Here is a 27,452-nt window from a genome sequence, read left to right as displayed (position 1 = left end):
GCCCTTGTCGCCACCTGCTCATCCCCCTACACCCAACGCATCACCCTCCTAAACAGACCTTGGGTTTGCAGACATCTCTCCAGCACCTCTCTCCAGCTGCAGGAACGCGATCGCTCACCAGGAGGAGGAGGAGGAGGGGCCTCCCCACAGGCTGCCCCCATCCAGTCTTGCCCACTTTGAATTAGTTCTCCAGCTCACAGCTGGCATGATCCTTTCCCAGGCAATTCTGACCAGGCCACCTCCTTCCTGAGAGCCCTGTGATGGATTCCCACCATGGCTCTCAGGCTCAAGGACTGAAGTCTTTAACTTGGTCCGAGACCGGCAAGGTGGCCCCACCTCCCTCTTGAGGCTTCTCACTCCGTGTTCAAACACTCCACTAACCCAGGGCTGCTTCTGGTTCTTAGAGCACACACGGCTCCCTCCCCTTAGGGCCTCTGTAGCCGGCTGCTTCACCCAGAAGGCTTTCCCTTTTTTCTTCACTTAGATAGCTCTTCACACTCATTAGAGCTCAAATGTTTCCTCAGGGGAGATTTTCCTGACCCTCAGACTCAGTCCCCACCCTTTGTCATCCACAGCCAGAGTCCCATGGCCTTTCCATAAGCGTCTGCATGACTACTGGGCCCATTACTAGAGGGCTTAGAGCAGAGTCTCAGTCTGGCTTATTTATATCTCCAGCGTTAGAGACAATTCCCGGCAGATGTATCCGTGGAGTACACGGTCACCTAAATTTTTGTACCTCATTTTAAGAGAATTCTCCCCCAAACTTGTCATACTAATATTCAAATAACTATCTGATGACTTCAAATTTTAAAAACACGAAGTGAGAGAAGGCATAAGGATAGAGCGGAGGAACTAAAATAGAGATTAAGACACATGCGTGGAGGACACACAAGTTTACAGAGCTGATTTCAAGTATTTGGAAGTTAAGGAGATGACATTACTACAGGAGTATTTTCCAATAAACTGATTATCAAAAGGAAAACAAAGGTACCATCTGATATCACTTTCAGCGGATCTCCCCTTCAAACTTTATCAAGAATCTACAAATACTGAAATTGGAGGCCCACCAAAATAGAAACCCAAAATTCGAGTCTGGTGAACAGATCCAAGGACACACCACCAATTCTAAGAGAAGCCGAGTTTGTGCGGGGCAGACACCGCCCGACTCTGGGGCAGTTCAACAGAATTAATCCAGCAGCTCAGAAGAATGGACAGACAGGCAGAACAGCCAACAGACAATGACAAATTCGTCTCCCAACCTCAGGTTAGGACAGAGAAAAGGACGCTCCTAGAAAATAAAATTCCTGGATTACTATTTTAAATATAAATCTATTCTATGTATCTTTAAAACCTCCTCAGTTGAATGTTTCCTAGGTTTGACTGCATTGGTTTTATAGCATCACCATATACCACCAGGATATAAGATAGGAAATTAAAGAGCATGTTCTTACAGATTTTTCTGCGTTTTATTATGAAGGATTGGGGTGGGAGGGTAGTGGGGAGGGCAAACAACATCTGGATCCAAGTTGTAAAAATGAGGGATTTGTTTTTTTTAAATATACAAATCCATAAAGAATGTAACTTTCAAAAACTTTCTGGATGAAATCTCAGAAAAATCCATGTGAAAGAATAAAGTAGGGACTTCCCTGGTGGCACAGTGGTTAAGAGTCCCATCGCCTGCCAATGCAGGGGACACGGGTTCGAGCCCTGGTCTGGGAGGATCCCACGTGCTGCAGAGTAGCTAAGCCCACGTGCCACAACTACTGAGGCCCGCGCGTCTATAGCCCGTGCTCTGCAACAAGAGAAGCCACCGCAATGAGAAGCCCTCATACGGCAACAAAGACCCAATGCAGCCAAAAACAATTAAAAAAAAAAAAGAAAAAAGTGAATCACTGGTCTATATTCAAATATAAACCTAACCCCAGTTACTTAGTTGTAAGATTCAGGTAATACTTAACCTGATAAAAACAACCTGCCCTCAGTGGTTATGAAGGTTAAATAGTAAAAGTTACGTATAAAGTGCTTAGCACTGGGCCACACAAAGGCCATGTTCAAGCAATGTTAGGTACTATGATTTCCAGCAATAGCTCAGTGCCTGGCAGAGAATACGCACTGACTACATGATTAGATATGTAGGTGGATGGCAGCCAACCACAGACGTAGGTCTCAGAGCCTTATCAGCCATAAAACCTAAAACTTCAAAGGTCAGTTTTAAGGGGATGGGGGACAGAATGGGGACAGTAATGGAAACTTTAAAAGGTCAAATTTGCACAAATAGGATTTGTGCACACAAAAGCACGCAGTCCTATAAACTCAGAAGTAATCCTAGGGCTGTATCTAGCTCAAAGGATTGTAAGCAAGCTTTCCCCCAAAAAACAAAATCACAACTACCCACCCTTTAGGGCTTTTCTCCTCTCCCTTAACTGTTCTCAGTTTTAGGAACACTGCATCCTGACTTGCATCCACCATGATTTCCTCTCCCATGCATGTCTGAATCCCACTATCATCAAGCATCACTGTGGTCAGGGTACCATTATTTCAGCCTTATGGTTCCTACAAAGTAAAACACAAAGTTCTACTCCCAGTGTTTATTCCTCTCCAGATTAGAAAGGGGCTCCAGAGCAATTATTTGGGTCACAGAGCTCTGTAAAAGGCCACAAATACCAGATTTCAACCGTAAGGAGTTCACATAAGTTACAGTTAAAAAAAAAAAAAAAAAAACTGGCTTGGACCCAACAGAAGTCAGAAAATTTTAACATTTTACATGCAGCCAATAAAGAAAAACATCAAGGGAGGGTCGGGATTTTTTCCATCCAAAACCAACTCAATTCCTGGCTGAAGGCCAATTCCCAGCAATCAGGGGTTTTACATGAAATTTTCAGCATTTCAGTGATAATATTTTAGAAAAAATTTCAGTACTATAGATTATTTTTCTGAGATATTGTGCTTCAATGGAATAATTAAGAGAAGGGGGATATACAAACACCCAGTAGCAAGGTGAGGTAGTGCTTCCTACCTCTAGCCTCAGAAGATCAACAGCTGACAGGATGCTTGGAAAGCAAGCGGCCCAGGAATGAGGTTTGGTCTCCCATGTCAATGCCCATCAACTGCTAGGTAACAGCTACTTGGAGCCCTGACTTGAGGATGAAGTTGAAAGAGGACCATGAAAGAGACCAATGTTACCTGCCACAGCAGCTGGCAAAAGAATGTTACATACTTGCTACCCCGAATAGAACCCAACTCCCCCAGTGCAACAAGAGGCCTAAACTGGATTTAAACCAAGATTACTTATCTTCCAGTCTAGTGCTCGTTTATCACTGGAAGGTCTCTTAACTTTTACACTTTAACTTATACATGTTGACTTTTTTTTGAAGTACTCTTTATTGCTCTATGTGTCTAAGTCATCCTTACCCAGTCATATTTTAAACTCCCTCTTGGGCCTCCCTGGTGGCGCAAGTGGTTGAGAGTCCGCCTGCCGATGCAGGGGATACGGGTTCGTGCCCCGGTCTGGGGGGATCCCATATGCCGCGGAGCGGCTGGGCCCGTGAGCCATGGCCACTGGGCCTGCGTGTCCGGAGCCTGTGCTCCGCAACGGGAGAGGCCACAACGGTGAGAGGCCCGCGTACCACAAAAAAATAAAAAATAAAAAAAATAATAAATAAATAAACTCCCTCTTAAGACTGAGTCTGTTCACTTTTATGAAAACCCTCCTCCATATCAATAGTTAGTACACGGTTCTGTCCACAGCAGATCCAGAAGGTGACAATCTTCTTCCCCAAAGAGGACAACACCGAATTCGCCTCACACGCTTATTCTCTTTGCGGCCACATGTCCCAGTGTAGAAAAGTAACTATAAAACCCAATTTTGATCTTAGGTTGGACGTCAAGACCAGGAACAAGGAGACCATATAGACAGTCATGTGGGTGAGGTTTCAACAAGCAAATGGCTATATAAGTTCAATTAGTAATTATTTCCACCACCCACAGAAGACACATCCATACACACACTTCTTGCCCACAGAAGTACTGAGATGAACACTGCACACTTAGAAAAACTTCTGACAACCAAGTTTTCCCACAAGTAGCATGCAGATGTTCCCAGGTTGCATACCATACTCTAAAACTTAACTAGTTCAATTGGTTTATATTCACTTCTCAGTTTTGGATACTTTGATACAAAAACCCCATTCATGGTCTTTCCACATTAATATACATGTAACTAACATGCATGTGACCTTATGAAGGCATCTTAAACTATATAACCCAAATTAAATTCGAATCCAATCAAACCTCTGGATCCAGCTGCCAATTTGCAGAAAATACAGGGGAAAATGATGTACTATGAGCATCCAGTTACCAAGATTCTGACTGTGGGAAATTCTACAGGTCCAAAGTCCAAAAACCCAGGGATGCCTCCAGTTAAGTTATAAGGAAATGGGGAAGTTATAAAGAGACTTAAGGACATTTCCAATTATTTTTACATGTGCAAGATTAAACTACAGTACCTGGGGATAACCGCAAGATAAAACTAAATGAAACACACAGAAGTGATGGATCTAAAAGTCACGGAAGTAGTTACTTTGGGGGAAGAAACGAAGCAAATGTGGACTAGCCAAGCTCTACTACTTGACCTGGGTAGCAGTTACAAGCAATGGTGGCTTTATGGTAATTCATTACACCATACATTTTCTGTGTGGTTTTATACATTTGCATTTTATTTTACAATGAAAGGTTTAAAAGGTATGATCCAATTTTCCTCCCTAAGGATGCTCTAAAGCTGAACTCTCCAATACCATATAGCCACCCACTGCATGTAACTATTTAACTTTAAAAATAAATGCAACAAAAAATTCAGTTCTACATTTCAAGGGCTTAATAGCCAGACAGCACCAGTGGCTACCCTACAAGACACTGCAGATTATGGAGCATTCCCGGCACCACACAAAATTCTATTGGACAACAATAGTCTAGAGAATAAGCTGGCCTCCCAGATCAAGCTCTGAACTTCTAGTTCATCTCCCCAGAAAAAACCTGGCAGATGCATGAGATCCTTAACCTTCAGTGGCTCCCATTCCTATTACTGTGCTTGTAAATAAGATTCCTGGCAGTGACAAGCAATATAAACTCATTGACAACCACCCAGCAACCACGGTGACCCCAGGCAGACCCCACCCAGACTGGCATTCCTCCAGTGCAACTAACAGTAATAAAAAAAACAGGAGTGGTCTGATCTTTTTTTTAAAAATCAAGGAAGACATCTGATTGCACCAATGCATGATTAGATATACCATACTGATACAACAAAACATGATTTACCTCCAAGACTAAAAAATTAGATGCATTCTGGGATCCTATACAGGACCCCACAACAGACAGAGGACATTAGTGGAAAAACTGGTGCAAATTCAAATGAGATCTATAGTTAATACTGTACCAATGTTAATTTCCTGTTCTTCCTAATTATATTACAGTTATGAGAGATGTTAATATTGGGGGAAGCTGGGTGCAACAGAAATTCATTGTATCATTTTTCAACTTTCCAGTGAACCAGAATTAGTTCGAAATAAAAGTGTGAAGGAAAACTTTCTTCCAAAGACTTAAGGAGCTGGATGAGAAAGAAACTCCAGTTAGAGCCAAGGATGGTTCAATCAGTTGAGGATGAAATGAGGCTGGTGTAAGTTTCAGTTCATAGACCTGAAAGTCCCCACTCACTCACTGCCTCACCCCAGAATCAAAGATTTTCCCAGGAAAGTGAGCCGACTTTGAAAAGGAAGGCTATTATTCAAAGTAATGACTTCCATATAACAGTAGGTGCAAAGGAGCAAAAAAAAAAAAAAAAGTGGCCTAGAAACTTCCCACTACTTGCTGGTTACACAGGAGGCCTTGGTGTAAAATTTATCAAGCTATACACTTATGATCAATGCATGTTTCTGTATATATGTTGTATTGTATCACAATTCAATTAAAAAGTTTTTAAAAAGAAAAAACTTCCTTCTCTTGTGTTTTTTTGCGGTACACGGGCCTCTCACTGTCGCAGCCTCTCCACTTGCAGAGCGCAGGCTCAGCGGCCACGGCTCACGGGCCCAGCCGATCCGCGGCACAAACCCGTGTCCCCTGCATCGGCAGGCGGACTCTCAACCACTGCGCCACCAGGGAAGCCCCCAAAGCTTCCTATTCTTAACACAAGTCCTATCAAATCTTCAAAATTATTCATATATATCAAATCAGCAGTAATAATTTACCTTGAGTTTCCTAACTTTGAATCTGGTTCAAAGTCTCTTGGAGCAATAAAGATGTCCAAGAGTATGGGAGGGAAACTCACCAAGGAAAAAAATAGGAGCCATCACTTTTGGCTCATTTTTAAAGCAACTTAGAAATCTAGGACAGGAAAGAAAATTCTCCAAGGAACACTTACAAGACTTATGTTGTGTTTGGATTTAAATAGAAAATACTGAAAAAGGTATGCATAAGTGTCCATGTTTAACTTCAGTTCCGTCATTTTGTATATTTTCTATATTTACGTATTTCTAAGATCAGAACCTCAAGTCAACATTGAAACTAAGGTTTGACGTCTATATTTGGCTGTACCACTGTTCAGAAATAATTTCAATTCTAAGAACAGGTCACTGTACTACAGAAGGCAAAGCCACATAAACTTTATGGTTATATTTAGTCACCCTTCAAATCTTGCTTTTGGGCCTCCAAAAATAGGTACATTTGTAGATTAATACTAGTGCGATTGTACATACGTATTTTAGTTAACATATAAAATGCAAAATCAGCTCTGTTGTAATATCTCAGTGTAAGATTAATAGTAGACTAAGTAGCTCAGGGATGTAGCTTGCTCCCTAAGAATCATGAGGAGCTCAAATCAGAAAAACAAAAGTCAAAGAGTATGTAACTTCAAGCAGAGCCATTTTCCTTGCCCGTGAATTCTCATCCAAATTCAAAGTCTTACACATCTTTACTATTTTAAACAAGATCTTTGTTATTACCAGACTGGTAACCCACATTATGAAATATGAACATACAATCCTTACTCAGTAAACCTGCTAGGCTTTAGAACAAGATGCACATTTGTCTCTAAAAGGCACTACCATTTTTCAAAGGCAATAAAAGGAATCCAGTGCCTGCTCTGTTTGCAGATTTCCTCAGGCTTCAATACAGAGATTATGGAATGAGCACCTAGACTTACTGGCAATAGAACTTAAGATGTAAGACTACAGAGTACACTTAAGTACAAAGGTTTATGAGCTACCAGGAAGCAGGAAGAGGCAGTGGGCACAGCATCACTTTACAGGAGTTGGGGCATGAAGATCAGTTTTGCGGTTGGGTTTACAGCACATCACGGAACCCTCGGGGCCGGTTCCAAGGCTGTGAACTCAGGGCCTCAGCTATACAGCCTCCACAATCCCTTCCTGCTTTAAATCCCAAGACCACAGCTCTTCTTGATCCTGTGACTACAGACTTCACCAAGGAGGCCAAGGTCAGTACTTAAATGGACATGAATCCAGATGACTAACCTACATTTAAATAGAAGCATGTTTTTAATTACCTACAGATATAGTAAATATAATGGTTAAGAGAGCTATCCAGCTTCTTAGTGACTAAAATCTCGCCCATCTGACGTGAATATATTCTACTAGTTTGATTTTTTCTTTTTAATCCTAAGTCTCCACATAGTTTCAGGCTGCTCAGACAAAATATACAGATCAAATAAAACTTGACATAAAAGGGACACAGAGGAAATGCAAACAAGAGCCAGAAGTTGACGATGTACTTTCAGAACCTTGGGATAAAACTTCATTAATTCTCCACCAATAGGCAAGTTAGCCAGGCACCTTGTTCACGAACGAGCCTATCAAAGTTAACGGCATGAATGCTATATTCTCCCCAAGTTTATGCTTTAATCATGAAAAGCATTAGTATTACACCTCTCACCATCATATTAACTGAATAAAAGCCCAGAGCCTCGCCCAATGAGTTATCTGATCTCCAGTACCCTTACCGTTTATGCTAATTATTCTACAGCAGGGCATCAGACTCATTTTAGACCACGGCACATCTCAAGCATAAACTGTTCCAGCACCCACCCAACAACTAATCTTTAATAAATTGTGATTTTGCAAGTTAATTTGCATCACATGCTCAGACTCAGCTCAACCAGCAGGTGCTGTGGTGCTTGATGGTTCTGATTAAGCAAGAAAGGGAAAGGAAGACGATGCGTCTCAACCCTTAACCCAAACTTGATTTTGAACCTAAAGAATAAGAATCAGTCCTGCATGCTTCTGAACTGTTAGAAACTGAAATTAAAGAAGAATGATCAAGTTTTCCATGTTAATGAGTCACTCAGACTGAAGAAACTAATGTAAAACTAGTGATAAAAATCACTTTAGTGATCAAACTCACCATGTGAAAACATCAGATTTACTCAAGATTTCAAAATTAGGCAAATGACTCACAATAGGATCCTTCTGTAATCCATCTATTAATGTTAACTTACAACTTTTCATGATTTCAACTGCATTAAGCACCTTTTAGAAAAAAAAAAGGATTTAAACTACTCCCTACACTGTAAAACAGTTAAGAATCAAGTTGCAATTTCCAAAGTTTTAAAAGTGAGCCATCTCCCATTTTCACATTTTAAGATAGTTAGGTATAGTTGTATGCATTAATTCAAGAGGGGGAGAATAATTTAAGCTCATTTACTGCCACTGGACTTCAAAACGAATCCGAATGGAAACTAACGCAAACCTTTACAAGCATGAGCGTAGCTTTCTTGAATCAATGAGTTTTATTCCAATTACAAACAGCACCACAAATCATACTTTGTTAGAAAATCTGAGGGAAGGAAAAACAAGTGAAAAGGTGAGTAAAAGGGACTGGCTACTTATCAGTATAGCTTCAGATACCAACAAGAAACTACTGCGACCCAACAGACACTCCATCACCCTGGTCTCAAAGCTGCAGGACAGTGGGCGAGCACTTAGCCTCTGCCCCAGCGTCCATCCCTGCAGAGCGGGGACGGGAATGCCAGCTCCCACGGGGGGGGGGGGGGCATATGCCGAGCACATGCCAGCGCAGCAGCAGTCCTCTCTGTGAGCTCCGATTCTGCAAAGCTGAAATCCCGATGAAAGCCCATCTTATGTTCCCACCGGAGGTACTCTGCAGCACCCCTTTACCTTCCAAGGATTCTGATTAGGGTTATAACCCTTTCCCAGAGTTCAGCCCCGGGGAGAAGGAAGAAATAACTGATAATGAACCAGAAATTCTGGCAGAATAAACCAGTGTGCAGTTTTTAAAGAACAATGTGCTGCCAGTTTTAAATATGTGAATGCTTTCTTTCTTATTATTTCCCTTATTGATGTGTATGAGCCTGTTAGAACTCAGCATTCGTTATCCCCTCCAGTCCTGATCTCCAGGCTGGAAAACACCCTGCACTTCCAGCTGCTGCCAACAGTACCAGCTTCAGAACAAAGACCCTCGGAAGGGTGTCAGAGCAGCACCCTTACTAAAACACATTTTCCAGAAAATTAAGACAACATATCTGACATTGTGTATAATACTGTTCTCTCCTGTAACTGCAACATCTTTCTGAAAAGTGAGCATGACAGTTAAAAACTACAACAGGAGGCTTCCCTGGTGGCGCAGTAGTTGAGAGTCTGCCTGCCAATGCAGGGGACGCGGTTTGTGCCCCGGTCCGGGGGGATCCCACATGCCGCGGAGCGGCTGGGCTCGTGAGCCATGGCCGCTGAGCCTGCGCATCAGGCTCCGCAATGGGAGAGGCCACAACAATGAGAGGTCCGCGTAAAGCAAAAAAAAAAAAAAAAAAAAAAAGGATTAGCAGAGAAGAGCCCACCTGAGGAGACAGGCGGGGGTAGACACTCGGACATTTCTCTATCTGCCCTGTCTGGGGGGTCAGCACCACAGCCTCCCTGGACCCCCAAGTCGCTTTCAGGCTCTTTTGCTCCGTTACTCCCTCACATTAGAGCATTTCCCCCCAGCTCCCCAAATGAAGGAAATCCCACGCATCCTACAAAGCCCAAATCGAAAGCCACCTCTTAAGGAGCCCAAATAACATCTTCATCCTCATGTCGGTCGACTCCTACTTGGTTCAGATTTATTATGGTGAGCTGTCTCCAGCTGCACCGCCAGGCTTTCTGCCCTGCAGTGTCCAGCAGAATCTCCCACTACAGGCAGCAAGCACAGAAGTGTTACCGAGTTGAACTTCATCCCTGCATACCTCCACCATCCAGTGAGGCGGCTAAAGTCTGACAAAGCAAGAGGAACCGTGCGGCGGGGCACCTGGGGTAACAGCACAGAGTCTGGACCCACACTGCCTGGCGCGAGCCCCAGCTCCATCATCTCCCAACTATGTGACATTGGGCAAGTTGCCAAACTTCTGTGCCTCAGTTTCCCTGGCTGTAAAATGGGGATAACACTGCAGACCTTTTCAGAAGTATCATGAGGATCAAATGAGGAATAAATAGTGCTCAGAACAGGATTTAAGAGTTAAGCATGACATAGGCGCTTGTTATTGTGTTTCAAATACAGGAAAACCTCCTCATCGTAGACTATAGTGCATGAGGTACTAGACTCATCACTCCAAGCATCATGGTTTCACCAACAGGATCACTGGCACTCAGGAGTCAGATCACCTCTAATACAATTTTGCTCAGAATTCAGCTGTTGATTAGATCATACTCTTATCCCATTTCTCATACAAGTCTGTCCAAGTTGGGTCTAAGTTTGTTTATAGTACACACCGTCAGATCCTGGGCTTCCACTCTTACTTCTTACCTATTGAAGTCACCCCAGTTAATAAATTATCTTGTATTTCCCAAAATGCCCAAACTATAGGTGTATAGATATTAGGGAGAAAACACAGCAAATGAAGGCAAAGATTAACTGCCCTCATGCTAATCTTTCTTTGTGAACTTGCTCTTAAATAATTCTTATCTTGCGCTGCCAATTAATCAAATCATTCCCCTCTATTCTGTTCTTGATAGAAATCTATTTGCAGAAGCCATTTTCCCCTTTGTATAATTTAAGAGGGTTTCTTTTAATGTAGCTGTAGTAATTTCAACTAGATTTGGCTGCTAAAACCATGCCAATCCTGAAATGTTCATGTCTCAGGTTAAAGTCTAACATGAGTTTTCAGTTTGATGGGAGAGACCCGAAATAAAGGGTTTGTCGTAGAAATTCTGGCAGATGAGGACAGCGAGGCCTTCATTCTATGTCACCAAGACATGTTTCAGTGTTTCCCTCAATGGCATCATTCTTTCCTCCCTTAATATAAATTCAGGCTCTGTAAGTACCAAAAAAGTTTCCATTTGCCTCTGAAAAGTGCTTTCTGCAGAACGATTAGAATCTGAACCCGAGCTCCACCCCACAAGCTCCACCCCACCAGCCTGGCAGATTCTTCAGCACTCATTTCTTTAAAAATGACCATATCCTGTGCTTAATGGGGCGTTTTTGCAAAGAAGTATACAAAATGAGAAAGCTCCTGGATGTCTGGCATGAGGCAGCATTTAACATGAGTTTCTTTCAATTGACTGAAGCCTGTCAAGGGACTGCAACTGGGTGACAACCGTTCCACCCCTGCGCCCCCAGTGCTGTCCCCTCCACTCCTCACATGAAGGTGCAGAAACCTTTCAGGACCAAGAAGTTTAAAAACACCATAATCAAGTCGAGCTACTACTCCCTCTGGAGCATCACAATCTGGTTTCAGCCATTAGCAATCTCCAAGCAAAGGACCATTTAAATGACTGTACCAAACACATCCTGGCACTGGTTTTAACTTTTCACCCCTGTACCCCCAAGGCATCGCCCCTCCTGCTGTGGCCCACACCATGCTCTTGTTTTATCTGTGGCAGAAAGATTCATTTCTGATGTCCAGATACTTCTCTACAGTTAGAAGGCAGGCACACCAAGTGGTTTATTCCTATTGTACTAATTCATTAAGCTTAACATGACGTAGAACTTATTACACATACAAATTAGAATTTTCTGTTCTATATTTTGACTAAGTATGCTTAGCTTCAGAAATCACTTTTTCTTATGCCATCTCAAGATCTACCCCCCTCGTTGACATAACTTTGGATTATAAACTAGACTTCAAAATAGGCAGGGGCTTCCCTGGTGGCGCAGTGGTTAGGAATCCGCCTGCCGATGCAGGGGGACATGGGTTTGTGCCCTGGGCCGGGAAGATCCCAACGTGCCGCGGAGCAACTAAGTCCGTGCACAACTACTGAGCCTGCGCTCTAGAACTGACGAACCACAACCACTGAAGCCCGTGCGCCTAGAGCCTGTGCTCCACGAGAAGTCACCACAATGAGAAGCCCACGCACTGCAACGAAGACCCAACACAGCCAAAAATAAATACATTTATATAAAAAACCAGTAGGCAGAAGTCCCTGTGATCCTTCAGCTAGGAACATTCATACCATACCTCTAATACTTATACAATCTCACACCCAGCAAATATTTATGGAGTGTCAACCGAGCACCAGGCACTGCATTAAACATGGAGGACAGAGAAATAAGCCTCAGTCCTTGCTCCCGAGGCTGGTAGAGGAAACAGACAGGAAATACTGCGGGGGGAGGGTCCTATGAGAGGGAGAGCGTCCAGAATGGCAGGGAGGATGGAAAAGGTCCAGGCTAAGCTTTAGGCTGAGACTCGAAGTGTACTCTCTGGGGAAAAAAAAGGTTGGAGAAAGAATGGAGAGAACACACTTTCTGGAAAAGTACAGCTTACTTCAAGTGACAGGAGGATGGGAGGAAGGAGAGCAGCCTTAAGATGAGTCAGAAAAAGCAAGGCAGCGGGATTGAAGAGACTCAATGTCCTGGCAAGGAGCCGGACTCCATCCAGACAGGGAAGCTCTGCAGGCAGTTAATGGCACTTTGAAAACCACTGTGAAGGAAAAAATTAGCATGTTAAGGGTTAATGTGAGTAAAAACTTAAATCTGAATATCATCCAGGAGAGTGAAACACTCAGAACACTAAGACACAGTGTAAAATTAAAGGAAATTTGCATGCCAGATTCATCTGCAAAAATAAATATTTGAGATTTCTACCAGCATCAACTTCGGTGGGTGGGGGGTATGTGTGTGAATAAAAGCACTTGCACTTAATGTACTGAGTGAAAGGACAGCAATTCAGAAAGCCATTAATCAGAAATCATTTCGTAACAGTTTGCACCAAATGGGAATCCCCTATACTAAGTTTTCTTCATGTGTCTAACTTCTGAGAGGAAAAGAAAGTTCTAACTACCCATCTCAATCACACTTCCCTGCATTTTAGGGATTACAATTTCATCTTCGAAGTTGAAATAACCCTGTAGCCCGACCTCAGTGCAAAACCTCCAGAGTTCCGAGTTATACTCACTCTTACTTGGACCTGCCTTATTTGGAACTTACACGTAACCAGACGCTCATCTATAGTTCACATGGCTTCTAATCTGGGGGGAGGGTAACCAAGTGAGAAGCAGGGTCCTGAAATGCTGACCTGTTTTGAAGATGGAAAATCCTGGCATCAACTTTGGAAATCAATGGGCCACCCCAGAGTCTAGGGGTGGCCAATCCAGTACACAGAAAGGACAGGTACTTTGTCAAAGGTGGCCAGCTTCACCACGCAGCCCCACCCGGGTCCCAGCCCCCAACCCTCTCCTGGCACTTGCTGTCTACACTGCTTGGCTCTCAGAACCCTGAGGCTTGTGATGAATAACTAGGCATCCTTTTCTGAAAAGTTGCCAACTCAACCCCCCTGTTAAAGGTCACCCTCCCTTAGATGGGCCCAGTTTTCTGGGATTCCTCAGCTCCTACAGCCAAAGGGAGGAAACCATTCTTTTTTTCTTCACTCAAACATCAACTTTCATTCTCAGAGAAGGAATATCAAGCACCATCCTACTTGGGTAAGCCAAAATATCAACCCTGAAACAGGCCTTCAAGATGGGATGTCATCAGGAAAGGAGTGGAGAACGCTGATTTTTTCACCCTCAATGATGGAAAAATAAAGCTTCAGTTAGCCTCACAGGTTACGTACAGTATTTGGTGTGTGCTCAGCGGGGAAATGGCTCAAGATTCAAACCTGGCCGAGCAGCGCTGTGCAAGCACATGAACATGAATGAAATCCCTGCGGACGGCCTGCACGTGCCAGGGGGACCACCCAGGACGAACAGCCACAACAGTAGATCCCGGTCATCCATGGGAATTCATACTGATGCTGTCTCCAGGGTATATCCAGAGAGCCTGAGCGACAGTACATCTTAACTTGTGACATGCACCATGAAGGAAGGAATAGAAAAAGCAGGGAAAACAGAAGAAGCAGGTTAGCCCGATGTAACAGTCTATTTGGCCCGTCAAGCAAGCAGGTCACTTTTTGAGAGGCTGTTTCTATCGCTGTAAGTAGAGAAGGGCATGGGTCTTGCTAACTGAGGGGGGAAAAACGAACTGGCTCATTCCCTTTCCCAGTAGCGAAAGTAGGAGACACGGCTGTTTTGGGCGCCACGGCCCCCAAGAAAGAGCATCTGAGGCGGCCGGCACTCGGACAGCTGCTGGGAGCAGCCTGAGCAGGACAGAGACCCCCAACTGGACCCAGACCTTCCGGGCTTGAATCTCAACTTCCTCAATGCCCAGGGCCAGACAAGCTTGCTTCTATTCTTTCTTCAGAAGTAGGCAAGGCCAAGCTCTCCAGCAGCCTCACGGAGACGAAATGAGCACGGAACAGACCAAGCCAACCCACAGAATAAGCCAAACAAAAACAAAGCAAATTCGAGTCGTGTCATTTTGGCTCATCTTCACCTCTAAGAACCTGAAGAAGGTTCCACGGCTTCAAGATCTACCCTGTCCTCCCCCACAACGTTTAAAGCCCTTGGTTCCAACCATGTCAGGCAGCAAATTCTCACCGCAGGATCAGCCTGTGTTACTTGCCCTGGTAACACATTTTCAGGGTTGCACCCCTGTACCACGTGTGCTTTAAGGACAGAATAGAGTCCATCAGGTAAAAGTGGGAATGACCCAACAGATCTCTTCAGAAAAGCTCCCTGCATCCATTTATGTTATATCTTGGGGGAAAGGAGGAAGTGGGAAATCACCTTACATGTTTCTTTTGGAAACACCCTTATAAAATATGCTTTCTAGATGGTAGATTACAAACCCAATTTTAAGGACTAAAACTCACTTATTTCTTTAGTCTTTCAATTCTGACTTAACACTAAGTAAAATGATGGTGAATATTTTAGGTTTAAAGCTAAGCGAGTCCATGTATATGTGACTCGTTTGGAGCATCTGCCCCTCTTGAGATGAAGTAAACTCAGCTGCAGGTATTTTATCTTCTGACCAAAGCAACACGCTACATACTAAGAGCTGGAACACTACACCCCCTCCATCAGGTGACAAGTACGGGTACTAAAAGCAGCCTCAGCCTCCAGCTGTCATCCCTAGAGGGTGGGCTGCAAAGGGCACACATGAGGACGAGTCATTCTTCTAATGAGCCTACCAAACCAAACCAACAGGAAAAGGTGAGTTAGAGATCAAGAGAAAACTTACCATCTGACCATTTAAGAATATATTTAAGACTGAGGCAAGTACCAAAATAGGAAACACTGGGTAACCCTTGTGTGATTAAGAGCCCTGCCCTGAGCTAACATTATCTAAGTTACAACCAACAATAAGATAATGGGTTAGCCCAGGCCTGCTTGGAAGTCAAAAACTACAGATGACACAGAACTACACAACTGTAACAAGCAGTTCCCCACAAATAGACTTATAACTTGAAATGGTTTCTGTGAATGAAAAATCTGTAAATGCAATAGGGGAACTCATTCAAGGGATCAGGTTTAATTCTTCAAAGCAAAGAATACTGCATACAGCACACATTCACGGCCATAGTTTGGTTTGTAAACCCTGCATTTCAAATATAAGGAAATTCACAGGACAGATACAAGGGGCTAAAACATGTTAGAAGTGCTCAACCTTACAGAGATGGAATCTGAAAGAGGCCCTTTCCACCTACCAGAGCAAAAATGCAGCAGATTTATATTATCCAATATAGGTAAGAGTGAAGAGAAAGGGGTACTCTCATATTGATACTGAAAATACAAACTGGAACCTTTCTGGAGAGCAACTTAAGCTGTGCTCATTGTAGTTTAAAATGTATCCACACACTTCTATGTATCTATTGCAGAAATACCTAGAGTCCAAGGATACTGACAGCTGTATTTGTACGACAATAGTACAGAGAACTTAGAAACATTTAAACGTCTCAGACAGGTGAATCAATTTGCTATTTCCACACATGCAAATAAGAACTGATGTTTTGATATGGAAGAATACCTATCACCTACTGCTAAAAAAAAGTTGCAGGATGACTGAAAATTGATTATTTTTTTAAAAGTATGTGTAAATAAGTGAATGAATGGATGTCTTAAATAGAAGTTACTCCTGAGGGTGGGAAACGAAACAAGATTTCATTATTATATACAGTGTTTGTGCAATTTATGAGTAGCACTTTTATAATTAAGGTAAAAGGGAGTGATCGAATGTGAGATTATTAACCTGCTAATCCACTGAAAGTTCAGTAGATGCTGAGAAAACCATTCAGGTCCTGCTGTAGCCTAGTATGGCCACTCTCCGATTTCACCAACAAAACCTGCAGGTCTCAAAGGGACAAACCTTATCCTGGGGTTCTTTGTATTTAAAAAGCTCATTTTCTACATAACATACCGCCTTTTCTCTTATGCATTATCTAGAACATTTAGTAAATATTTTTCTTCTGAGTTTCCCTAGGTCTCCACCCAAACACATTACCAAAAATGACAGGAGACAGGTATCACATTAGCCCAGAATCACAAGGTTACATCTTTAAATTTCCTAAAATCATGTTCAAAGACTTCAAACGTTGCCTATGAAGTTCAGGTCCACAACTTTGAGAAGCGGAGTCACATCTTCCCTTCATCTCTTAGACTGGCAACACGCCTTTCATTCTTTTTCAAAGGACTCTCAACTTGATTTCTCAATGTGACTCTCCAAATACATTCAAATAGGGGTGTTAAGCACACATGTGAAGGAAAGTAGAATACTGATAGATTATACATAAAATACCTGCATCTAAAAATGTTTAGAAAAGGCATATAGCAAACAAGTTCACAAGCGTGTAGGTTTTAAATGGTAACCAACTTACGAGCACAACTTTAAAGTTACAGGAAGTACACCCTGTGTGTCTCTAACGCACTTAATATTAAACAGTGTTAGGATAATATTTTCCAGGCTAGAATGCACTTTCCACTTGCCCTAATAAACCGAAGCCCAGATAGGAAATGTAATCAGAATTAAACATAATATAGACAGTGAGGAGAGCCAGAAGGTGGGCCAATGAACTGGGATGCCTTCACAAGCAATAAGGCATTCTAAAAAAAATGTTTCAACAAATGGAAGGGTATGAAAAGTTAGATATTTGGAGTGTGTAAAATGCCAACTATAGATCAGAGGAAAGGGATTTCTTTGTGGATACAATGGAGAGTGTAAGATGAAATAACGCGCCTCATGCTGCAGCCGCCTTAAAACGTGCAAACCTTGCTCTGGATGACAATCAGCCATCAAAAACCAGAAGCAACTTACTAGCGTGCTGTATGGCCCAAAATTAGGAGTCCAACCCAATGCCTAGGTAAAAGATGAACAAAAACAGGAAGAAAAGCCACACAGTGATTTCATTTTTTTCTGAACACCCACACAAAGACAGCAGTTTCTGACAAGAAGGTTCTTGACAAAAAAAATAAGTTACAGGAAGGTTTTTCCCTTGAAGAAAAAGGCAGCTCTATATGCAGATTACTAGGCAATATCAAACAACTTTTTTAAGGCCCAAATTTACAGCCCTCATATTTTGAGAACATCTAAACAACGTTTTTTTGTGGGGGGATCAAAGAAAAGATAACTGGAAACAGTGTTCCTGGCTGGAATGCTTATTTCATGCTGTACTTGAAAATAAAATCAACATGGCAGCTTACCTTGGCACTGGAAGCCTTGTTTCCCAAACCCCCTGAAAAACAAACAAAAAGAATACTTAACATATTTTGTGTTGGATACCATATCTTAAGCCAGTTATGTAACAAAGCTTTCTAGAATTAAAGGTTCGTACATGAAACCCAATGATGTGACAGGAAAACATGCCTAAATAGCTCAGAGCACAGGGTCAATGCAACTTTGAAAAGATCTGGCCTCCAAAGGCTCACTAAACTGTTTCAACGTATTCAAGGGCTTTTTCTGTTTGTTTTTTACACAGTTATCAATACTTAAATTTCAAGACAAGAACATGAATATAAAGATGTTGGCTACAATATTCAAGGAATAAGAAGGACCTGACCTTATGTTAAAAAAAAGAAAAAGGCTGAAGTGGCTCCCTAAAGACCAACTGAAAATTCTTTCTCCCTAAAGAACTAAAAAGCAGCTTCATCATTTGTTGTGAATTTAAGTATTCGTCTAGAGATTGCCAAGCAGCACCACTCTTAACATTAAACTTTGGCTTAAAGGAGCCACATTTTACAAAATATCATCCCTGTTTTTTGCATGTGAGATGATGATCTAATTTTACTGAGAACCAATAGCATTCAAAGCACATTCAGGAACTATTTTGTTCTTGTAAATTACTTTAGAGAATTTACTTTCTAAGCAGAAAACCCTGGTGTGGACGTTAAATTGCAAACACCATTCCAACTAGGATGAACTACATTAAAATTCTCAGAAGATTATGAGTCAATCTCTTGCTTTACACAGCATTTTAAGCTTACAAAGCACTTCACATATCTTTATAATTAACTTAGTCATTCCCACCCAGAAAATACTTAAACGCACTTCGTTTTAAAATATCAGTGCTTTAATATTTAAATGACTTGTAAATCAAGGACCCAGAAAAGAAAACTGAAGAATTAAAACCACTGCTAGACAAAGCTGGGGAATATTTTTCTGGAACTTCCAAGGGGTTGCTTTACAGCTAAGCAGAAAACTGTTTCAGGGATTACTCCAGGAGAAAGAGGACGGGGAGATCTTTATTTTCCACTCACATTACACCTGGTGACCTGACATGCCACATCAGTTCACCAGGGGCTAGCAATTGATAGTGGAAAGTCTTCAGCTAGCCTGGATATATATGTTGCAAGTCCCTTTTCTACCTTACCTACTTCCCACAAAAGTAATCAGTAGTCTAGGTGTTCCCTTCTAATGGAATTTCACAGCTGATACACGAGGCTGAAGACCTCCCCTTAACTAAATGCAATCTCCTCTCTACCCTGATGCTCCAAGAACTTAAATAGTCTTACCTACAATTACCTATGTGCTCCTTGGAGCACAATTGCTTCATACGCTGACTACACATTGGAAACCATTCATGGAGATAGCTGTGCTTTTCATAAATGTACTGTTGAGCTGATTTTTAAAAGAAAATTAAGCACCTCATTAGCACCACGTAGGTGGGGCTCTCTCTTGGCGATAACTTTCCCAGGTGTGATGGATTCAGATAAAGCCACACATAGTTAAACACCTATTAATTAGCACCATGTTTGTGGGACTTGCCCTTCGAGATGATTTTCCCAGGTGTGATGGATTCAGATAAAGCCATAAAGGAAAAGCTAAACACCTGTTAATTAGCACCATGTTTGTGAGACTTGCCCTTAGAGATGATTCTCCCAAGCTGTGATGCATCCAGGTAGCGTTCTCCAGAGGGCCCCAACAAGATCCATATGCCAGCTGCCTGGTGGCAGGGCGCACTCAGTTGTCAACCTGGTGCCATTCCCCAGCCGGGGGTGGGGGGAGGTAGGAGTTAAGGAACCCTAGACATGTCTGACTTGGGGAAGGCGTCCTACATCCAGGAACAAGTAGTAGAAGAGGCAGAGTAGCTGGCAACGTAATTGAAAAGGACCTACTGCTCCTCCAGCTGGAGCATTTGGACTGCCTTTAGTTTCAGCTTAAAAATTTGAAAGGGGATCATGGACCTTTTGAAAAAGTCAGTTAACAAAAGCCCCAATTCCACTCACGAGAAGAAAACATATACACGATTTCCTGTAATTTCACAGGATTTAGAGACGCCCCTCTGAAACCCACCACTTACCAATTCCTCGTAAACCCCCAAAGACGAGTTAATGTCTGCGTTCACTGAAAGTTACCAGAATTCTGACACCTTCAGCCCAGCCAGCGTTTTTCTTACGGGCTCTATCCTCACGCGCAGAGTTTACCAGCCTAACCCCGTACTGACAAGGGTTATTTTAAAGGACTCAATCTGCTCTTCTGCCCTTTACCCGCTCCCTTTCGCTCCCCCTCCCCCGCACGCTCTCAACAGTTGGTCGCCTGTCCGCTCTCCCCGGGCTCCCGCAGGGAAGCCGGAGTCACTCCATACCCAGCAGGTACGTGTTGCAAGCGGGCAGGACCCAAGGCTGCAGCGGAGCCGGAGTCCAAGCCCAAAGGAAAAGGCCATGTCCACACCCGCGAGGCGCCCAACCCGGCTCGCCCCCCGCCCGGGCCGCGCCGCGCAGCCGCCGCCTGCCACCTCCTAGGCTCTTCCCCAGGAACCCGCCCTCCGACTCTCCGCGGCGCTCGGCCGTGACCCGCGGAGGCTCCCGATCTGTTTCTGGAACCCCGGGGAAAGGTGGGGGGCCTCCGTGTCGCCCCTGCCGCGGCGGGGGGCAGCCGGCCGGCGACTCCCAGGACTCCCGCCCGCGTGCGTCCTGCCCGGCGCGCGCGTGGCGTCCCGGGCGAGTTGGGACTCCCAGCAGCTCCCCAAGTTCCCCGGGAGAGGCAGCCAAAACTGGGGAAAACCGGCCCCGCGCCCCCCCCCGCGCGCACGCACCAGATAAAGTCGGTGCAGTGGCTGCAGAAGGTGGGCTGCTTGAAGAAGCGGGCGATGAAGCGGTGGTCCTTCACCTCGTGAACGTTCTTCTGTCTCAGCGCCCCTTTGCGGGCGAAACGGTTGGCCACGTCCTGAGGCGCCGCCGAGTCGTTGGTCGAGAAAACGTCAGCCATGGTCCCCCCACCGCCTGCTGCCTCCGCCGGGAGCGGGGGGCGCGGGCGGCGGCCGAGGCGCGGCAGGAGTCGGGCCGGAGCGGAGCCGCGCCGGAGCGGAGCCGCGGGCGCGCTGCTGGCCCCTCGCGCACTGACAGCGGCGCCGGTGCTCGCGCTTCCGACTCGGACGGCGGAGGCGGCCCGCCCACCGCGCATGCTCCGAGCGCGGCCCGGGCGGGCGGGCGGGGGCGGGGCGCGCCGGCGCTAGAGAAGTCGGCGCCCACGCGTTTTCCGCGCCGCCGGGGAAGCAGAGGGGGCGTCCGGGCCTGGGAACTAGAGGACGCCGCGGAGGCGGGCCCGTTCTCCACCGCCACCGCCGCCTCCTTCTCCCAGCCTTCCTCGCCCTGGGCCGCCCGCTCCGCTCTTCTTCGTCCACCGCTCACGCCATCCACCTCTTCAGCGCAGCCCCGCGTCCCGGGACGCGGCTCCTCGCACCCTCCACTCGCCATGCTCAGACGCTTTCTTACCTCTCCCGCTTCCAAGACCCACTCTGTTTCCGGCACAAGAGCCCAGCTTTTATAAGCTCGCATCAATTTGAGGTTTCACCTGGCTCCAATATCAACCCCCGACCCTCCCGGGCCACCACGCTGTTTATTATACACGGCTGTAGAAAAGGAGCTACTTTCAATCGGGGAACACGGGTCCTTTCATAGGCCTCCAAGTGAATTGTGCTTCACCTGCGTCTTGTATAGACGTCTAATTTGGATGTTAGGACGGTTAAAGGACTCGTCCTGGTTGTTTATCCCGTTACTCATTGGCTACCATAGTTAAATCGTGGATGATCAGCCTTTCTTGATTTTACAAGTCCAGAACCTTAATTTAGAAATCGTTTTGCATCCTAGGCTAACAACTGCCGTACTGGCAGGTGCACAGCGCAGCCAGTACATTTGTAAATTACCAAGTAAAACTGCTTGTGAAAGGGTGGCTGGAATGGGTCTTCGAGGACGCACGTGGGGTTGTACCAACTAATCACTTGCTGAATATTCATTAGTTCTGCCTGGAGGATGCTAAAATACATGAGGGAAACAACGTTTCGTTATGGTTTAATTTCATCGTCAGATTCACTAAATTCACAAAACAACTTCATCTACTGAAGACAGCGAGAAAGGGAACATGTTTAATCCTTCGAGAGGTTTAAAAAAGCAAGAAAGCTTTCCTAAGATCTATACTATCTTAGAGCATATCACATAGACCAAATAGGGCTACCATTTTTTAAGATTGCCCAGTTGAACCCATGATGATAGGAATGTCTTTTATGTTTTGACAAGTGTTAGTTATTGACCCTCCCTTAATGGGGCATGCACTTTGCTGGCTAACTTGCAATCTCTCCCGCCAATGTACTTGGAGCTTAAAGATATTGCACCTGCTTGCTATTCTGGTCAGAAATTTTGCCAGTAGTGGTTGACCCCTCCAGTCCAAGGGGGCAAAAAAAAAAAGGAATGAAAAGCAGGGTATGTCGGGAATATTGAGCAAATTCTCCACAAAACACCATAAGCGTCTCACACCATGGTTGTTGATGGCTTAACACTTGTAAATCACATGGAACACGGTGAAAGGAAACACAGATTCTTGCCTCACAGCCGTCTCTGCATCTAAGACCAAGGTCCTCACACCTTTTATGAAGACAAGCTTCCTTCTGTTTTCCTGAAACCTTGATACAAGGACAGAAGAAAAATATGGGAGAGCTGAAGGGAGGAGTTGCAGATGGGGTGATCTCTGAGCACACTGACAGGCAAGATGAGCTAAGAATCAAGTGGACCTTGGCAGCAGCCTGGCCATCACCTGTGTGCGAGTGGAGCCACTGATCTCAGCAGCGGGGAGACCAGAGAGAGACAATATCTGTTTTCTTTCTGGTTGTGGCTTTGCTCTCTTGCCTCAGTGCTTAATGTCGTTCCTTATGGGCAGGGCGAGAACTCACTGGAAGTTTGTTGCTTGATGGCTGGGCTGAGCGTGAGTGCTCTATTGCCTACAGATGAGCTCACCTGTGGCTCAGGGCATGGGGTTAACACCTGGGGCAGGGAATCCCCGGGCACTGGAACACCGCCCCCGGCAAGGACAGATGAGAGTGTGGGCCCCAAGTGGCCCTGAAACCGAGCCAGACCCTGGGCACTCCTGGGCACAAAAGCCTTTCTGTGTCCCCCACTTCTCAATTACAGGAAATAGGCTTCATTCAGCCTCCAGGAGCTTCCCTGAGTTCCAACGGGCGGGTTCAAAGAGTTGCTACTCAGGGAAGGGAGGGGATGCAGAGACAAGGGAGGAGCAGTCAAGAAACAACAGTGCAACCTTGGCGCAGGGTGTCGGTCCCCCCCTCAAAGGATACACACATAATATCTTTGAGTTGTTTTGCAGTTACTGAAGCCCCCTCCAGGTGGGAGAAGTTAACTGCATGCTGCCCACAAACACGTAGACCCCAGACCCAGTGGACCCAAAAGGCTGATGATGCTGACTCCTGATTACCTCCCCACCAACCAATCAGAAGAAGATCCACGAGCTGACCACGGCTCTTTGAACCATTACTAGAAAACTCCTCACGACCCCCTCCAGGTTGGGATACACAGTTCTGAGGGCATGAGCCTGCTGTGGCCCCCTTTGCCTGGGAAAATAAAACTATCCTTTTCTACTTCACCCAAAACCCTGTCTCCGAGATTTAATTTGGCGTCCGAGTACAGAGGCCAGACTCAGCTTCCGCTCTGGCAGCCCACCTGAGAAGGATCTCCATGGTGGCACTAAAATGGAGAGGATTCCAGAAAGGGGAACCCCTGGGGAGGTGGAGTGGTCAGTCAGACATGGACGTTAGCAATGATTTTAGAGTCTGTTGTTTCCTGGGGAAAGTGCAGGAGAGCAGATATGGTAGACTGAACACACAGTTTGTGAGAGCCCTCCTCTGTGACCCCTGACCTTGAGGAGGAAGCCCAACACTCTTTGCAGAGGTGCTGCCTGGACCAGACTTTTGGAAAACCTCAAAGCAAAATACCATCGATCCCTAATTAGATATACTGTATTATAAGAAGCCCATAATTCCCTGGTAAGGGAAAGCAGGATGTAAAACGATATTCAGAGATGCCATTTTTTAAAATGTATGTACACCCACATCTATATGATATAAATATGCTTGTGCACGTACACACAGGTGTATACAAAGGTATACATGGCAAAATGTTCATTTAAGTGACTATCTCTGGATGGTGGGAATATAAATGCTTTTCTGTGCAGGAAGAGAAGCCTTTGGCCTAGGGCTTACATTTTGAAAGGGCATTGGAAACCATAAATTTTAATGTTGTCACCAAAAGGAGGTATTTGTTATTTTTAACACAAAAGGTTTTTTTTTTTTTTTTTTTTTTGGTTTTTTTGCGGTACGCGGGCCTCTTATTGTTGTGGCCTCTCCCGTTGTGGAGCACAGGCTCTGGACGTGCAGGCCCAGTGACCATGGCTCACAGGCCCAGCCACTCCGCGGCATGTGGGATCTTCCCGGACCGGGACACGAACCCGTGTCCCCTGCAGCGGCAGGCAGACTCTCAACCACTGCGCTACCAGGGAAGCCCACACAAAAGGTTTTATTGCCAGAAATTCACTGTTGTTGCATGGAGTAGAGATGGTACTAATTTGCATGTGAAATGCTCCGGGGAAGTGTTTTCAGCTGCTGACCCTCACCTCCTCCTTAGCCCCAATCCACAACTAGAAGTTAAATTCCTGAGTGGACTGCCCAAGGAAGCTTCTAGGGGTCCAAGTGTTCTGCTTCCTCCACAAAGTGTTTTTCCTCCACTTTCTCCCAGGTTTTCTCTAGCAGCCATGGCACAAACCAGATGGAGGACCCAGAAAATCTGGGTTTGAGTCCGAGCTTCAGCACTAACTGATTTGTGTAATTTGGATCAATTAACTTCTCAAGTCTCTCTCTCCATCTAAAAACGGAGATATTGATAACAACCCTAGGATTTTCTTAAGCATTTAACCCGATGATACATGTATATAAATATAAATAAAACCAGACGGTGGGTAGTAAATCCTAAAGTCTCCTACAAATGCAAGGTAAGATGGTGGGTCTCAGCTTTACCAAGCATGCATTTCGGAGAAAGTGAATGGTGAGACCCCCCCACTTCGGGGCCCGTTATTCCTCCAGAAGTGACAGATGCCGTTCCCTCCACTCCCGGTGGCTGTGACTTAGGAAGCAAGAGATGACCCGCAGAAGGAGTACCAAAAATGTAAGCTGGCGTTCATGTCTTAAACCCACTGCATTTCCCGCCACCCTCACCCTTAAAGTGCTTTTTATGAAAGGCCTGAATTCTTTGAAAAAAAACTAGTTGCAAGAGGAGCCAAGCAACTCTCATAGTCTTCCATTCGCCTAGAATTTAACAGGAATGGGAGCAGGGACTTAGCTGCTTCCCTGAACCTGCCTGGGGGACGTATCAGCCCATGGAAGTGACAAAACTACGAATCCCATGTACCTGTCCCCCAGTTCCAACAATTATCAATTCATGATGAATCCTGTTTCATCTGTCCCCTACCTTATCTCTCGATCTCTAGATAATATCAATAAAACCTTAAAACAAGGCAAAACATGCCAGAATATCAACTCCAGGAGGAGACTTCGGCGGGGGTGGTAGTTATGTTCATTATTCGTTGGTTTCACAGATATTCACATATCAAAACTCACCCAATGTAGACTTTAAATATGCATACAGGGACTTCCCTGGCGGTCCAGTGGTTAGGACTCCGCACTTCCACTGCAGGGGGCGCGGGTTCCTTCCCTGGTCGGGGAACAAAGATCCCGCAAGCCGCGTGGCACTCGGTCAAAAAATAAAATAAATAAATATGCGTACAGTTAACTTAAATCAATCCTGTATTCAACAAAACTGTTAACATGTTTAAAGCTAAATAGCCAAGTCCACTAGTCCAAATAAACAGGTGAACTGGAAGACGAGGGGAAGAACCCGTGGGCCCTCCCACAGGGCTTGCAGCTGCCTTTCGCCCGTAGGCTAAGACAAGCCTGCTCCATCCAGTAGGTGTGAGAGTCAAGTTTAGTTCCAACCCCAAAGCACTCAGGGGCTCCATGTGTGTGGTGGGTGCTCTCAACCAGACTGCCCAAGCCCTCTTTTTTCTTCTTTCCCCCGCCCGCCACATTCACTCCGAGCCCTCCACGTTCTCAGTAGGCTCTCAGAAACCACCCGCCCCCACAGATAGCCCCTCCTCTGCCCCCAGCTAGAGGGACTTTTACTCCTCCTCTTCTTTACTTTTTTTTTGTACTCTTCATTACATATCACTTTCAGCAAAACCTCCCTCTATCTTTCCCTTCAGGGTAAGGCCTTCCATCCGCCTTCTATGATTTTGCATCAGAGAAATTCTAGGAACCACCGGTTTTAAAAAGGGTAGTTTGGGGTAGGAGTGAACATCAGGGTGGCTGAGCAGAGGGAGAGTGCTGGCAATTACTAGGTTCCATGCCTTTGTTTAACAATGAATGCTGGGTCCTGGAATGTTAATATCTTGTGTTTACTATATATATATATATATATATATATATACACATATATATACATAGTATACTATGTATATATCTGCCTTTGTGTAATTTACATTCTCTTTGGTGATTTGAGTGGGAGAGGGAAGTTTGTGGACACTTCTACCCAGGAAAATTTAACTCATCCACACTCTCACTTCTATTTTGACGATAGCTCTCATTTAACGCACAGGCATGACTACCTTCAAAACTTTGATCTTGTTTTAGTCTGGATGTTTCCTGCTGTACGCAGTCATGGAGTAAAAATAGCACATCTCCCACCAATCGACATAGGGCAAAGATTCCAGGAAAACCTGGAGAAGCTGCTCAGAAGGTATGTCCCACGAGGTTTATCTAGGTAAATCAGTAAGTGACGTGGCATACCAACGTCCCCTTAGGAGGAGCTGTTTCACAAGAGTCAGCGCAGCGATGACAGCCTGGTTCTTCTGAATGCACGCTTAATTTTTCTGGCAAACTATACAATCTGTAATTGTTTCTGTAGTTGGCGTGCCTTAGAACTAGAATGGTGATACCTCCCAAAGCCTTGGAATCCTTTCAAATGTCATTCAAATTTCTATACAAGATATAACTCTAACAAGAAAGAAGAATAGAAAAAGCATTCAGAAACACTATTTAATAGATATGCATTGAGCACTTATGCTCAGGCACTGTTATAGGATAATGGGGATAAATGGTGAACAGAACAACAGTTTCAATGGAGAGGTGTGAGTGTGTCACAGCTTGCTTGGAGGGCCTTTAAAGAGGGAAGGGGACTTCCCTGGCGGTCCAGTGGTTAAGACTCTGTGCTTAATTGGTTAAGAGTGCAGGGGGCGCGGGTTCGATCCCTGGTGGGGGAACTAAGAGCCCGCCAAAAAAAAAAAGTGGGGGGTTGGGGGGAAGAAACTGAAGTCAG

The 27,452-nt window shown here is 44.8% G+C and overlaps 1 protein-coding gene across 1 annotated transcript in view; it reads right to left on the bottom strand.

The window, feature by feature from the left end:
- Positions 1-21,168, bottom strand: part of PRKCA (protein kinase C alpha) — a 380,941-nt gene extending 359,773 nt beyond the window's left edge. Inside the window, exons 1-2 of the mRNA XM_060082984.1 lie at positions 20,837-21,168; positions 18,006-18,037 (exon numbers count right to left, since the gene is read on the bottom strand). Coding sequence (XP_059938967.1) covers positions 18,006-18,037; positions 20,837-21,009 — 205 coding nt within the window. The 5' untranslated portion in view covers positions 21,010-21,168. The remainder of the gene's footprint in view (positions 1-18,005; positions 18,038-20,836) is intronic.
- Positions 21,169-27,452: the final 6,284 nt, after the last annotated feature.

Source organism: Mesoplodon densirostris, chromosome 18, assembly GCF_025265405.1.
Source record: "Mesoplodon densirostris isolate mMesDen1 chromosome 18, mMesDen1 primary haplotype, whole genome shotgun sequence".
Taxonomy (NCBI): Eukaryota; Metazoa; Chordata; class Mammalia; order Artiodactyla; family Ziphiidae; genus Mesoplodon; species Mesoplodon densirostris.
Note: the sequence above shows the minus strand (reverse complement) of the source record. Positions and strands in the feature narration are given on the sequence as shown.